General features: G+C 40.6%; 1 protein-coding gene across 1 annotated transcript in view; it reads right to left on the reverse strand.

The window, feature by feature from the left end:
* Cubn (cubilin) overlaps nucleotides 1-13,807 on the reverse strand; it is a 225,852-nt gene that overhangs the window by 11,391 nt on the left and 200,654 nt on the right. The window contains 2 exon segments of the mRNA XM_052729218.1: nucleotides 68-230; nucleotides 5,553-5,761. Coding sequence (XP_052585178.1) covers nucleotides 68-230; nucleotides 5,553-5,761 — 372 coding nt within the window.

The raw sequence follows: 13,807 nt of genomic DNA on the forward strand, positions 1-13,807 counted from the left end.
ATAATAAGCATGCATTCTTGTCTGTGCCTAAGGACACATGTATTTCATAGTATGTCAAAATACTTACTGTCCACAAAGGTATATGTTGCATTAAATCCTTCTCCTTCAAAAGTTATGTCAGAGACAAATTGAATCGTAAGGGAGTTGCCAGAAGAGATAAACGGGGCAGGTATTTGGGAACCACAAAATCTTCCACCTAAATTTGATCTTATGCTCCTGCCATCTGCTATCTGGAAGAAAAAGTAGTTTTTAGTAGTTCATTATTACTAGAGAAATTTGTTATTTTGCACTGAGGCTACCATAGGTCAGCACTAAGGATCTTTATATTGATGTTCTTTCAGACGGTCTTAATTTAGATTGATAATACTATAATGGCTTTCAGTAAAAATCCAGTATGATGCCAAACATATATTTTTCTCTTAGGAAAAGTAGTATATAATTAAAAATATGGCCATGGACTCATCAGACCCATTACTAATATCTCTGTTGCCCGAATTCTTACTAGAGGCTCTTCCTGAAGCTTCCTGGCTAAGTAAGCTCTTATTTCTCCTCTTTACTCTCAAGATGTCACCCAGAAGTTGCTGCTAAAATGAAGCCAGACCAGGAGTTGCCTAACAGCTTCCTACCCTCTTACGACAAAGGCCATATTCATGACAACAGCTGTCACAGCCTAATGGAATGGGCTCCCCTCCCACCTCAGACCTCATGGGTCTCCTTTCTGGCTGTCTGCTTGTCTGAGCTCCTTGAGCATCCCAGGCTCAGCCGGGCTTCACAGCTGTAGCATCTGCCTTCCTCTGCTGGACCACTCCTTCCTGTATCCTCAGTGTCTCTTTTATGATCCCTTCAGGTCTTGCCTCCTATATGACCCACGGGGTTCCCAGACTTTAAGAGTATGTAAGGCATAAACAATGTTTCATCGGTACCTAGTAAATGCTTTGATTTTTCTCCCACTACCCACCTGCCTTGGTTTGTGCTGTCTTATTGTACCGGAGTACCATAGACAATGTCATTTATAAACAAACAAGTTGATTGGTGACAGTTCTGGAGGCTGAGAAGTCTCCAGAATTCCAGGGCTGCCTCCAATGAGGACCTTCTTACCTTCTGACATGAAAGCATCATATGAAGAGATAGCAGGAGCATGCCAGCTCTGCAGTCGCTTCCTCTTTTATGAAGTCATTTACCCCATCCTAGAAATGCCACTCTCGTGACTTTATCTAACCCCAATTATATCGCAAAGCTCCCCCTATACCATTAGCATGTGGATTTGAGGTTTATGTTTCTAACACAAACTAATGTGATATGTTTATACCACAGCATACACTTTCCTAAAACATTCTCCCCAAGTCTTCTCCATGTCAATAAATAGCTGAAGACTAAACTTCAGTCATACTCAGCTCTTTCTCATTCCCATTACAACCATGCCTGCTTCTTTCCACCTTCTAAATACATCTACATCAATGCCACATCACCCCATGCCTCCAGAACATGGTTCACAAGTCAGTTACACCGAGCACCCACGGAGTTCTCCACCATGCTGCCCAGGTGTTGGGTGACCTAGATTATGCTCTTGTTCTTCCTGCAAAGCTACACCTTCACCTAATGCAGAATCTTCCCTCTATACCACTATCTGCAAGCCCTGGCCAATAAAGATGCTATACCTCCTCTCACATTGCTCCCCTCACTGCCTCTGGCATTCTCCTCCCTTGGTGGCATAGTCTCTCTTGAAGGACTGGCAACTCCCAGCCATGGAGCCTTAGCTCATAAGTCACCTCCTCAGAGAGGCCGGCCCCACACACTGCTGCCCTCCTCCAGTATCGTCCTGTTTTACTTTACTGTAATCAAACAGTATTTTTATTGTTTATTTGCTTTTACTGGGCTCTCTCTCTGCAAGAATATGAGTTCCACAAGTAGAGGAATGGAGCTATGCTCAGAAGTGCCTCCAGCACCACGAACCATTTTACAAACACCCAAGGAAATAGTGATGGTCTAGATGTACCTCAAATACTTTATTAAACAAATGAAGTAGGTTTTACCTTTTACTTATATTTCAGTAATCTTAATTGTCCTTTAATCATGTGTTCTGTGTTTGTGTAGCTCCAGATATGAGCTCATAATAGAACCACATCAGATCAGAGATCTCAGAGCAGTGCTTCCCTGACATTGTTCTCTAGAGATGGTGAATTTCAAAATTAAAAGTTAGATAAACTGACCACTAGATGGCACTGTCTCTCCTGTATGAATATTTCTATTCATGCCGAGAATGTAAAAGTGGAATTCTGTAATCTAAACCCCCCAATTTACAGAAAAAAAGAGCTGCAAGTCTAGGACAATGTACTTTTTCTGATAAATCAGGTATCATTATACCCACTGTAGTCTTCATGATCATCGCAAGCTTTTTCCCTTTTTATTTTTCATGTGCCTGACTTGCGTTGGGTCTTTTGTGTACGGAGAAGCATCAAAGCACTCTCTGTACCTTCGAAATGCTCACTGGCCAGTGAGAAGGGCCCAAAGTAAATGTGAGCGTATGTGTGTATATGTATCTCTCTCTATAAATATATTTACAAATGTGTATGAGAAAATACAAAAAAAAGAACAAAGAAAGATAAAAGTAAATATGTCAAATAAAATAGGGGAAATACAAACTATAAAAGAAAGAAGTGTATTGGGTATGAGAGAAGCAGGGAAGACCACCCATTTCATGCCAAGGAGCTTGGGTCTCACTCTACAAGACCGGACATGGGTTTTAAGTAGGGACTGGTAAATGTGAAGGGAAGTATGAGGGAGAAGCGAGGGCTGGGTAGAAGGTGCCCTGTGCAGGCATGACATTCATTCAATCGCTGTTAAAGTGAGAATCTCCCAACTGATTGGAGATACATAGTTACAACTAGCGCAGTTCCTAGACTCCTGTGCCGTCAAACCTGACATTCTTTCTATCTCTTTTCTGTTCTCTGACAACACCAAGTCTCCACTGTGGGGGGACCCTGCACAACACTGGGGTGGGGATGGCATGGCTATGGGGCCGGGAACAATAACCCAGCCACACCTTGCTTCCTAGAATCCTTTGTTTCCTGGCATTACTGTGACAAAATGCCTATAATAATCAATAAAAAGATATACTTTGTCTCCCAGTCACAGTCCATGCATGACTCATCTCTACAGAGACATAGTTACAGAGCTCTGCTGTCTGGGGCCTGTGCTGAGGCTAAGCATCGTGACAGAAGGACATACTGGAGGCGGCTGCACACTGCATAGAAGCTGTGATGAGGAGAGAAAGGAGGGGTTGGGGCTCAAGTGTCCTCTCAAAGGGTGGTGTCCTCGGGGACCTGCCTTCCTAATGACGCCCTGTGTTGGCAGCCATGGCTTCTTAACCGCTGGGCTTTGGTGGGACATTCAAGACCCAGACTAGCATAGTTATTTCATCTTTATGGTATAACCTGGCTTGCACACTAAAGAGCTGAGTCAACTTAGCTTTCCTAGAGTGTGATTTTATTGCAATATTGAACAGACAATTTAAAAGGTGATATTAAGTATTGATATCAACTTGACAAGATCTAGAATGACCTAGGGGAGCAACCTCTGGGCATGTCTGTGAGGGAGTTTCTGGATTAGGTTAACTGAAATTTAAAAAACCACACCCTAAATGTGGGTGGTACCAGTCTATGACCTGGGGTTCCAAACTGAATGCAAGAGGAGAAAATAATCCCTGACTGTGGACATAATGTGACCAGCTGCCCCCCGTTCCTGCTGCCATGGCTTCTCCGCCGTGATGAGATATGTCCTCAAGCGGTGAGCCTGAATGAATTGTCCCTTTTATTGCGCAGGCCTCTCTCTCTCTAATGGAGACTTCTCAAAGTTTCACATTCCCAGCACTGTCCTCGGGTCTGCTATCCAGTGGGAAAGTTGTCAGTGTGTAAAACTGCTCTCCAAAAAATGGACAATAAGGGTAGCCCTGAAGAGCTCTTATTTGTAATAAATAAATAAATAAATAAATAAATAAATAACCATTAGGATTTCATTTTGAAGATAGCAAACAACGATTCCTTTTGTTCAGGCACCTTGCCTAGCTGCTATTTCTGTCAAAGTGACTTTAGGAATTTCATATGGTCACAAGCTCTTATATATCACCAAGTCACGCTCACAGAAATGGCTCTTGAAAATCAAGTCAACCAGTTTACCTCCTTGCAGGACCTAAGATATCTCTCAGGAGTTAAGTTTCTACTCTTTGTATGAATTACTTTTTAAATATTCATTAATTTCAGTGTGTGTGTGAGTGTGTGTGTGTGTGAGTGTGTGTGTGTGAGTGTGTATGTGTGAGTGTGTGTGTGTGTGTGTATGTGTGTGTGTGTGTGTGTGTGTTCAAGTATAGGTGCATGTATGCCGCAGCATGCCGAGAACCACTTTTCACTATGAGTTCAGGGTTATGAAGCAAGTGCTTTTACCTGTTCAGGCACCTTGCCTACCCCTATTTTCAGTATTTTGAAGAAAAGGAAATTAAAAAATCTCTATGCCTACTTGGAAATAACCCAAGGGGGAAATGGAAGTAAATGGATTAATGAATTATTATGTGACACAATGGGCAACACCCTAACACACATCATTTTTGTTCTCAAAATAACCTTGCAAAGGAGCTACTATTGTATGGCCATTTTAAATTAAATAAAGTGATAAGGAGTCAGGTTGATCAAGAATTTAGTCTGGGAGCAAAACTGGGTTTGAGTCAACCTACTATCTGCCTTTAAATCCTATTACTTTTCGGTAACCTGGGGAGGCTGGTTTTAAATAACATCTTAAGCTGTTCTGGCTACTTGGTCTCATTTTAGAGAAGGATTGAGCTTGAATTGACATAGGTCATCCCACACTTTATCTCTCATTCCCCATGAACTCCCTTGGATCGACCGGCTTCTATCCCATTGTCTTATTAAAATGGTTCTCATCCAGTAGAATAACTTTCTTCATCATAGCCTTTCTTGGCCTGTGACCTGCCGCTTAATGGCACTGTCCACCCACACATCCTAGGGAAAAGCATCTTCCCTTGATGTCAGTGCATCACACTGCTGCTGGCTGTCTCAGCTTTTCTCACTCATCTGTTTCCTTCCTGTTGTCGTCTGTGCTCCCTCTGCATCCCTGGGTACCTTTCCTAGCCCTGAATGGGAGCATGGCTGTCTAGCTTCATGCTGTCTAAGGAAGTGTGATTCTTTGAACTCCTTAGGAAGCTTTAGACCAATTAAAGGGTAATTTTCTTTTGCACTTCAGATGTCATTTATATTAGGAATTGTCAAATTCCTTTGAGTATCTCACTCCATATGCCCAATCTTCCCATAGATCACTTCTTAACAAGGCACTGAACAAGTCAGAACTGAATCTTGAAGTGAATGTTAGAAGTCACTTGAAGTTTGAGGCATGATTATCAAACATGAACTTGAACAGGAAACTAGAATCTATAATATGTACTGAAGCCACTGTGAGCAACAGTGGTCCCATTTTGAAGACTTCTAGATAATAAGATGGAACATACTATTTTAGAGTAGGCTCTTACAGTGTAGCAGTCTTACCTGCACATAATCATAGTTGCAGATTCCTTGCTGTGCTGCTGCCTCCAGAGAAAACTTACTAAAGGTGAGATTAATGAGTTTGTTTTCAGGTGCAATTATGTACCATATGCAGTTTAGACCTTTGTCATACTTTCCATTTGAGTCAGAATCAGGAGAGACAAAGGTACTGTTGTCATCTGTCAGGTATCCCCCACATCCTTGCTGTGGTCCTGTTAAAACAAAGACACATCACTGTGCAGATGAACAAAATGATCTTAACTTTCACGTGGAAGGTTTTTGAAAAGGGGAGGTGCCGATGATGGCCGTATCAGAGAAACAGCAGGCAGCAATTGAAGTTCAATGTGTCAGCCCACCAGGAGGAAACTCTCTGATGGGTGAATCTTGTATAGCCAAGGCCCTGAGACCTTTACATGTTTGCTTCTGCTGTCTTCCTCTGGCATCTGGCACAGTGTGAACGGGTGTGGGGAGGTCCCCACCGCCTGTAATATAGTTTGTTCGTCTCCTGGAAACATCCCATTCTACTGGGCATCTTTACCTGTGGATTATTATGAAGATGATTCCTCCCTAAATTATACTGTCTAATTGATAATAAAATGTTAGCTTACACAGATCTTTGATGAATAAAAATACAAGGAAATGTTACACAGCTAGGGCCTGTGAGTTTCATTTAAGGAGCTGCATTAGATCACAGCTCAGGTTAATGATTAAGAAAAACAGTTGAGTCCCAGGAGCCAGACCGGCTCAAATTCCTTTAATCTTGATGCTGAAAGACCCAGTCACAGGTTTTGGTGTGCATTATTAGCTGAAACAAAGCTTTGAAATAACTTCAGGTTAGATAAGATGCTTTGGTAATAACTTTAAAATGAAAAACCCCAGAAAACAATCTAAAGTTCACAAGGACACATAGCTGAGTTATAGACTCATTAGATTAGGGTCAAAAATACAAAGCAGCCCAACTGCTACTAGCTGATGTACTTTCCTTGCTAGGTTTGGTTTATAATCAAAGGTGATTAATTCCTTGTACCTATTCCCGCCCTCAATCTCTTGATATAAGAAACTATTGATGAATGGGTAAGTACACTAAAGATTCAAAGTACAAGTGACTGATGGCTTTTATGTATAAAAATTTAGGTTTATGATTTCTTTAAGATTCCTTATAAGATTACCTTTCAAGATAAATGACACAGTGAATGATTCTTTCTTCGTAACTGCAATATGCAGTCTGCCAACAGAAGAGTTGGCTAAGAAAAAACACTTTCTGCTTGCTCGTGTTCTGTTAATCTGTAACAAGTTACTTAGATGTAATGTATGTGGGTTATTGGAGTGACTTTGTTTTTAATCATGTAAGGGAAATGAAAAACATGTTTTTACCTGTATTCATTATAATCATTCACCTGAAAAATGGAATGTAACCACTTTGTAATTCCTATATTGCCTGAAAAACTTTGTTGGTGTATATAAGCTATATAAAAAAGGGTATACAGAAGACAAACAGAGAAGAATAGAGAATAAAGAAGGAAAACATCAAGGGAGTGTGTGTCTTTTTCCCTAACCCCGTCAGATAGAAAAGTCTAGTACACGCCAACACTGTGGATTTCCCTTTGAGCCCTGTGCTGCTCAAAGGGAGGCTGGGCTCCCAGGAAGCAATAGGGAGGTTACATTCTCTACCACATATTCGTGAACATTATGAAAAGGTTTCCAAACACTGGCAGGCATGTACATGGGTTCCTCAAATTTTCTTGGCTCCTTGCTTATTATGGTCATTTGAAAGAAAATGGCCCCCCCAAAGGGAGTAGTGCTATTAGGAGGTAGGGCCTTGTTGGAGGAAGTGTTTCACTGTGGAGGCGGGCTTTGAGGCCTCATATATGCTCAAGCCAGGCCCAGTGAAACAGACCACTTCCTGTTGCCTGCAAGTCAAGATATAGGACATTCAGCTACTTCTTCAGCACCATGTCTGCCTGCACATAACCATGTCCCACCATGATGATAATGGACTAAACCTCTGAAAATGTAAGCCACCGCAGTTAAATGTTTTTCCTTTGTAAAAGTTGACATGATCATGGGGGCTCTTCACAGCAGTAGAAACCCTAACTAAGACACTCTCTTTTTATTCCCATCGGCCACTGGAGTCACCTCCTTTTCAGCATGTATAGATGATTGAGAGCAAGTAATCATATTGAAGTGCAGGCATGTGCCTCTTTGAAACTATTCATGTGATTTATTTGAGTTTTTTTCAACCTTGAAATACTCGATTTTGTGAAAATTGAGTATTTTACATAATAAAGCTGGTGGAAAATGTGCACATGTCTGACTTTTATGTTCTACTTTTGTGAATGCTGCCAAAACTGGAAATTGAATTTATGAAGATTTACCCAATACCTCTAAGAAAATTACCTCCCAACCAGGTTTTCATTTAAATAGTCTCACAGAAAGAGGCTGTGAGGAGGCAGTTAGCTCTGTAGTCTAGTTTACATTAAACTACATTCTCTGTATTTTTTACTTTTCCAGAATCAAGTCATGAGACTGAAGAATGAAAGAACTTCATTAGAGAAAAATTGTCTACATTGAAATTCAACAATTAGTGATACATAACCAAATTGCAGAATACAGAGTACTCTAATGATGCCCCCATGCCTACTGTGGGAAAAAGTAGAAACAAAATCCCCTGGATTTAGGTTCTGTCTACTCCACAGCCTAGGTTTACCAGAAATGACAGAGGAAGAACATACAATGAAGAAAAACTTACCCATGATTTCTAAAGAAAGAGTTAGGTTGAATTAAGCTCAAAGTAGTCACAGTAAAAATAACATTAAATTAGTGTTCAAATTAATGTTCTACAACTTGTATAAGACACAAATGCAGTTAATTTCCTCTGTCATTGGCTTTCCATTTGTTTCATTCCAGTTATTTCTCTACTTCCAGTGAAAAGATTACCTTCCATATTAGGGGGCAGCTCCAACCACAAAGTACAGAGAGTGTACAGAGGGGCTTTCAGCACAGCACAGTCATTGGCAGGCCAGGCTGCCCTGTCCACAGCTTCTGAATCGGGTAAAACTAGAGTGTTTGCACAGCCCGGTATTCCCTGGAATTGAAAAGCTTCCAAAGGCCTGATCCCTAATATGGCCACATCTAGTATACAAGTCAAAATGAATGTAAAACGTAAGTACTGCATCTAGCCACACTGTGTGCTGCTGGTGGGTCAGCTCATGAAACATGACTGCAAAAGACAGAAAGAACTGGAGCTTGAACAGCTTTTAGTCTGTCATGGACTGTTACATAAGGAACCCAATTAAGCTAATTGGCTTGCATAGCAGGGAGGAACAATTACATTATTAATGAAATGGAAAATGTATGTTTATTTTAATATTTCCTTAGTATTCAAGGAAGTAACTTAGGATTGAAGTCCATTAGAAGTAATAACATAAATAGCAATGATACTGTGAAGAGAATGATAGATGCCCTAAAAGGGAAAGGATAAAATTTTAATCTTGTAAGAAGTCATCAACTAGTTACTGTGAGGATATAGAATGCTCCAGTACAACATTAAACTCAGGCCTTAAGGATGCATAGAATAAGAACATGTAAGAATAGGACTGAGATCGTCTAGTTCAGGCTGAATGAAGCTCACCATCCAATGTTAAATGAACAGTATGTGTAGGAAGGCACAATTTTGTTCTTAAAACCATGAGGCAAATAAAGGATCATACCAAGGCTCAAGACTAAGTCATGAAAAGCTTTTGATTTTATCCTGTGGATGGTGGGGATCCACTTGAAAGCCTTTTTTTGTAAGATTTATTCTTATTCTTATTTATTGTATGTGTGAGCAAATGTTACACATGTATGAGAGCCTGTCAAGACCAAAAAAGTGCATAGTTAGATTTCTTGGAGCTGGAGATATAGGCTTTGTGAACTGCCCTCTGTGGGTGTTGTGAATGAGCTTGAATCCTCTGGACAAGTAGTAATTGTTAAACTTTTAAGCCATCTACAGCTCCTTGAAAGGCTTTTTGATCAGAAAAGTAGTAGTATCATTTTATCTGGAATTGTATCTGGTAGTAGCCTCTTACATATAAGGAGAAGTTCACTAGAGGAGGTGATGCCAGCAGAGAGATAGTTGCTAGAGTATACATCGGGATTGGCAAGAGGCAGTGAAGAGCTGGAACTTAATATACATTACACCATTAATATATCAGCTTCAAAAATGAAATGCTACTTTAAAAAAGTTAACCTATAGATTTTATCACTATTTGCATGTTAGTTATTCTAACAAGTTAATAAGGGGAAAACGATCAGATGACTCTTCTCACTCAAAGTGAATGGCATTATGCACACTTACTACTCAGTAGCAGCAATACCACTAATAAAAGTGATGCCATAAGGTAGATAGGCCTCGAATGGAGACAGGCAAGCAACTCTGCACTCCCATAAATGATTAAAAAAATGCTTCAGTTATAAGCAACTGACATCTGACTGGCTACACAGTATCACTGTAGTAATAGCAAACACACACACACACACACACACACACACACACACACACACACACACAGAGAGAGAGAGAGAGAGAGAGAGAGAGAGAGAGAGATCTTGTCTGAGTTATCAAACTATTACAGAGAACCCAATTTATAAAATACAGAGGACAAATAAGATGGAAAGCTAACATTACTTAATATTAATCAATATTATCAGTTAGATAACCCTGGCCAAAGAAGTCAAGTAACTATAAGAAAAATATTATATGAGTGAATAGAAGTTTACAGTGTTCTGGAAATGATAATTACAGAGAATGCCCCATTTTAGTATTTAAACATAGTGCAGCTTCTCCACACTTCAGATCCTCCTAAGGTAGATGGGAACACAAGTGTGCATGTCCTTGGGGGAATGTAAACAGCAGTCTTAACAAAATGAGGATGCCTTTGTAGCTTTCCCCATCATGATCTTGATACCCCTTGCTCATAGAATCCCTCTTGTCTCTCTTCGAGCCCTCTCCTGGAGCTCGGCCTAGTGCTTGGCTGTGGATCTCTGCATCTGCTTCCATCAGTTATTGGATGAAGGCTCTATGATGACAGTTAAGATATTCACTGATCTGATTACTGGGGTAAGCCAGTTCAGGGGAACTCATGAACTTGCGACCAACAGCTGTGGAGCCTCCACGGGACTGGACTAGGCCTTCTGCATGAGCGAGACAGTTGTGTAGCTTGATCTGCTTAAGGGGCCCCCTGGCAGTAGGATCAGGATCCATCCCTAGTGCGTGAGCGGGCTTTTTGGAGCCCACTACCTATGGTGGGACACCTTGCACAGCCTTGATGCAGGGGGAGGGGCCTGGACCTGTCTCTACTGAATGTACCAGGCTCTGTTGACTCCCCAGGGGAGGCCATACCTTGTTAGAGGAGGGAATGGCGGGGGAGAGGGGTTGGGGGAGAAGGCTGAAGGGGAGGGAGGAGGGAAGAGAGGGGGGATCTGTGGTTGGTATATAAAATGAATAAAAAATTTCTGAATAAAAAATAAATAACAATAAACGAAACAAAATGAGGATGCAATGTCAAAAAGTTCTATGGCCACATTGCTGTGCCCAAAATATCTATAGTAACAAGATACAATAGGATCTGTGACTATGGAAGAGTCTCATATACTAAAATATCTGTATTTTCTGTATTGGTATTTTGAAGTTCCTTTTCTTCTGGTAAAGACATCATAACATGTTCTGCTTCGACATCACAAATCCATCACCTTTTCCATTACCACGCATTCTTCTACCATTTAGAAAGTGCTTAGCCACCGGCACCTGCTTTAGTAGTCAGACTGTCAGAGCCACTTGGATGACACACCCTGGACCCAAGAACAAATGTCACTATAGCAGTCTTCTGTAAGTTGGAAACATTTAGCTCAAGAGAGCTGTTTCCGCAGAGAAAGAAAATGTTCAGGGGCCAGGGGGGGGGGGGGGACCCTACTGGAGATATAAACCCACATTCAGCAGAGCGATCCCAGCCAGATCTACTTAATTAACTCAGTAACTGAATCCTGAATGACTAAACTTTAGAGTGCAGCACAAGGCAGCATCAGTCTGGAAAGAGAAGAAATAGCTGCCGTATCTCGGAGAAACATCTTAGAGGCTGCAGTGGAGGGAGACGACTTTATTAAGAAGTTATTTTGAGGACTGCCATTTTTGTGACTGACACTTTAATGAGGTCTTTGGGATGGTATCTCTCTGTTTCTGGACTCTTGCTGTTCTAGAGGTTAGTGGTCAGCTGCACTTCAGATAATGATCACCCTGACTTCAGCATATTGCTGCTTTCCAGCACCAGCTGTGGCTGGAGGTGGCAGCCCAAGAGCGCTGGAAGCATGACACAAATGCATCTAAGAATCGGTGCCCTAGCAAGACAGAGCATGCCATGGTGGCTTTTCTTCAACCACGCAGGGCCTGAGTGTCACAACCCGAGTCTGGAGAAAAGCTTGCTGTGACTTCACTGGAGAATTCCACATGGTTTTTGATGGCCCTGCTGTGCTTCTTTCTCTAAAAGTGTTTCATAGACTACAGCACAACTTCATGATTAAAAAAAAAACTCTCAGAAAACTAGGATTAGAAGGGAAATTTCTCAATTTGATAAAGAATATCTGCACAACTTATAGCTATTAGCAAACCTTTAAAAATTGTGTGTGTGTGTGTGTGTGTGTGTGTGTGTGTGTGTGTGTGTGTGTGTGTTCATGCCTGTGGAGACCAGAGTCTAATGTCCAGTATATTTTGCAATTGTTCTCCATATTGCATTTTGAGATAGAGCCTCTCACTGAGTCTGGAGCTTGCTGATTCTGCTGTAGACTTAGACCCATATAAAAAGGGGACTTGGTGGGGAAAACGAAGCCATCTGTTGTTACTCACTTTTCACTCTACACATCCAGATATATTTGTATGAGCTGTTCTTTGGTCTGCCGTGCCATACCAGTTTAAAGAAAGTAAAGCAACTGATGAGTAATGTAATCTGTACAGTGAGAGCTAAAATAAATAACATGTGTGTAATAACATAAAAAGAAGAGTGATAAAAATGCTTATTTTTTTTAAGAAGCAAAGAAAAGGAGCTAGAGGCTCAAAAGCACCTGCCACCAAGCCTGAAGACTGGGGTTCATTGCTCAGGACCTATACACTGGTTGACTCCTGCAAAGTTCTCTAATATTTTGTGCACCATGCACTCCATTCCCAAACACATGCCCACACAATAAGTGAAAAATGCAATCAAAAGTTTATAGGCAAGAAAGGATGGTTGTGGGAACACACGAGGAGGCAGGGAAAACAGCAAAGAGCACAAAGACTGAGTGAAATCTGACAACACCAGTCATTTTGTTGCCCATAAATATATTAATTGTTAAATTTCCCAATGGGAAGAAAAAGCCAAACATCAAATACATTCTTCAGCATAGGAAAAGGCTGGAAGTAAAGGGTCAACAAATATGCCATGCACATATATGTGCACAAGTATAATTAGAGTTTTTAACCAAATGCCTTTCAGGTCCAGAAGAAAGCTATGCATATTATTCTAAATCAGGAAAAATGGAAATTATGATTAAGATGTTTTCAAAAGTTATTGCATAATGATATGAGTTAATCTCCCAGGAGGATACAGTGACTTTAGGCATGATTGTTCTTTATTGAGTGTATGGATCTCAGTGAGTGCCTTTCTTAACCTCCTAAGATAAACCAGTTAGAGCTGGGAATTCCTGGCTTCTCAAATGAGTATGGAGAATTGTCTAGCTTAATCAACACTACAACCCTATAAAGTATTAGTGATGACTATACCCATTTTATAGATTAGAAAACCAAGACAGAGTAGCTAAGCACATTGTCCAAGGCCAAACTTAATAGAATTATAAACTGGCTCTGACACTCCAAAGCACACATACTATTCAGGACTGCCATTTTCACGATATCATACTGAATTTACAAGGAGCTGTTGACTTCTTACTATGAGTTTATCAAGTATAGGACTTGCTAAACTCACCTGTGCATCCTTCAAATCACTGCCTGCATAATAAGTAGCTAGGGAATATTGTAAAAACAAGGAAGGAATACATTGAGCACAAATAGCTGTTAGATGAATCTTTGCCTTCTAGCATAGGGTTATAAAGGGAATTTTCATAATTAAATTTATTTCTTGATTTATAAAGTGTTGCATTATTATAAAAATGTGTATATGCACATGTACATACATGTATATATACATATATATCTATATATTAGCAAAATAACTGTTTATCCTTGATTGTAA

Source organism: Peromyscus californicus, unplaced genomic scaffold (genome assembly GCF_007827085.1).
Source record: "Peromyscus californicus insignis strain IS unplaced genomic scaffold, ASM782708v3 Scaffold_8__1_contigs__length_139910024, whole genome shotgun sequence".
NCBI classification, from domain to species: Eukaryota; Metazoa; Chordata; class Mammalia; order Rodentia; family Cricetidae; genus Peromyscus; species Peromyscus californicus.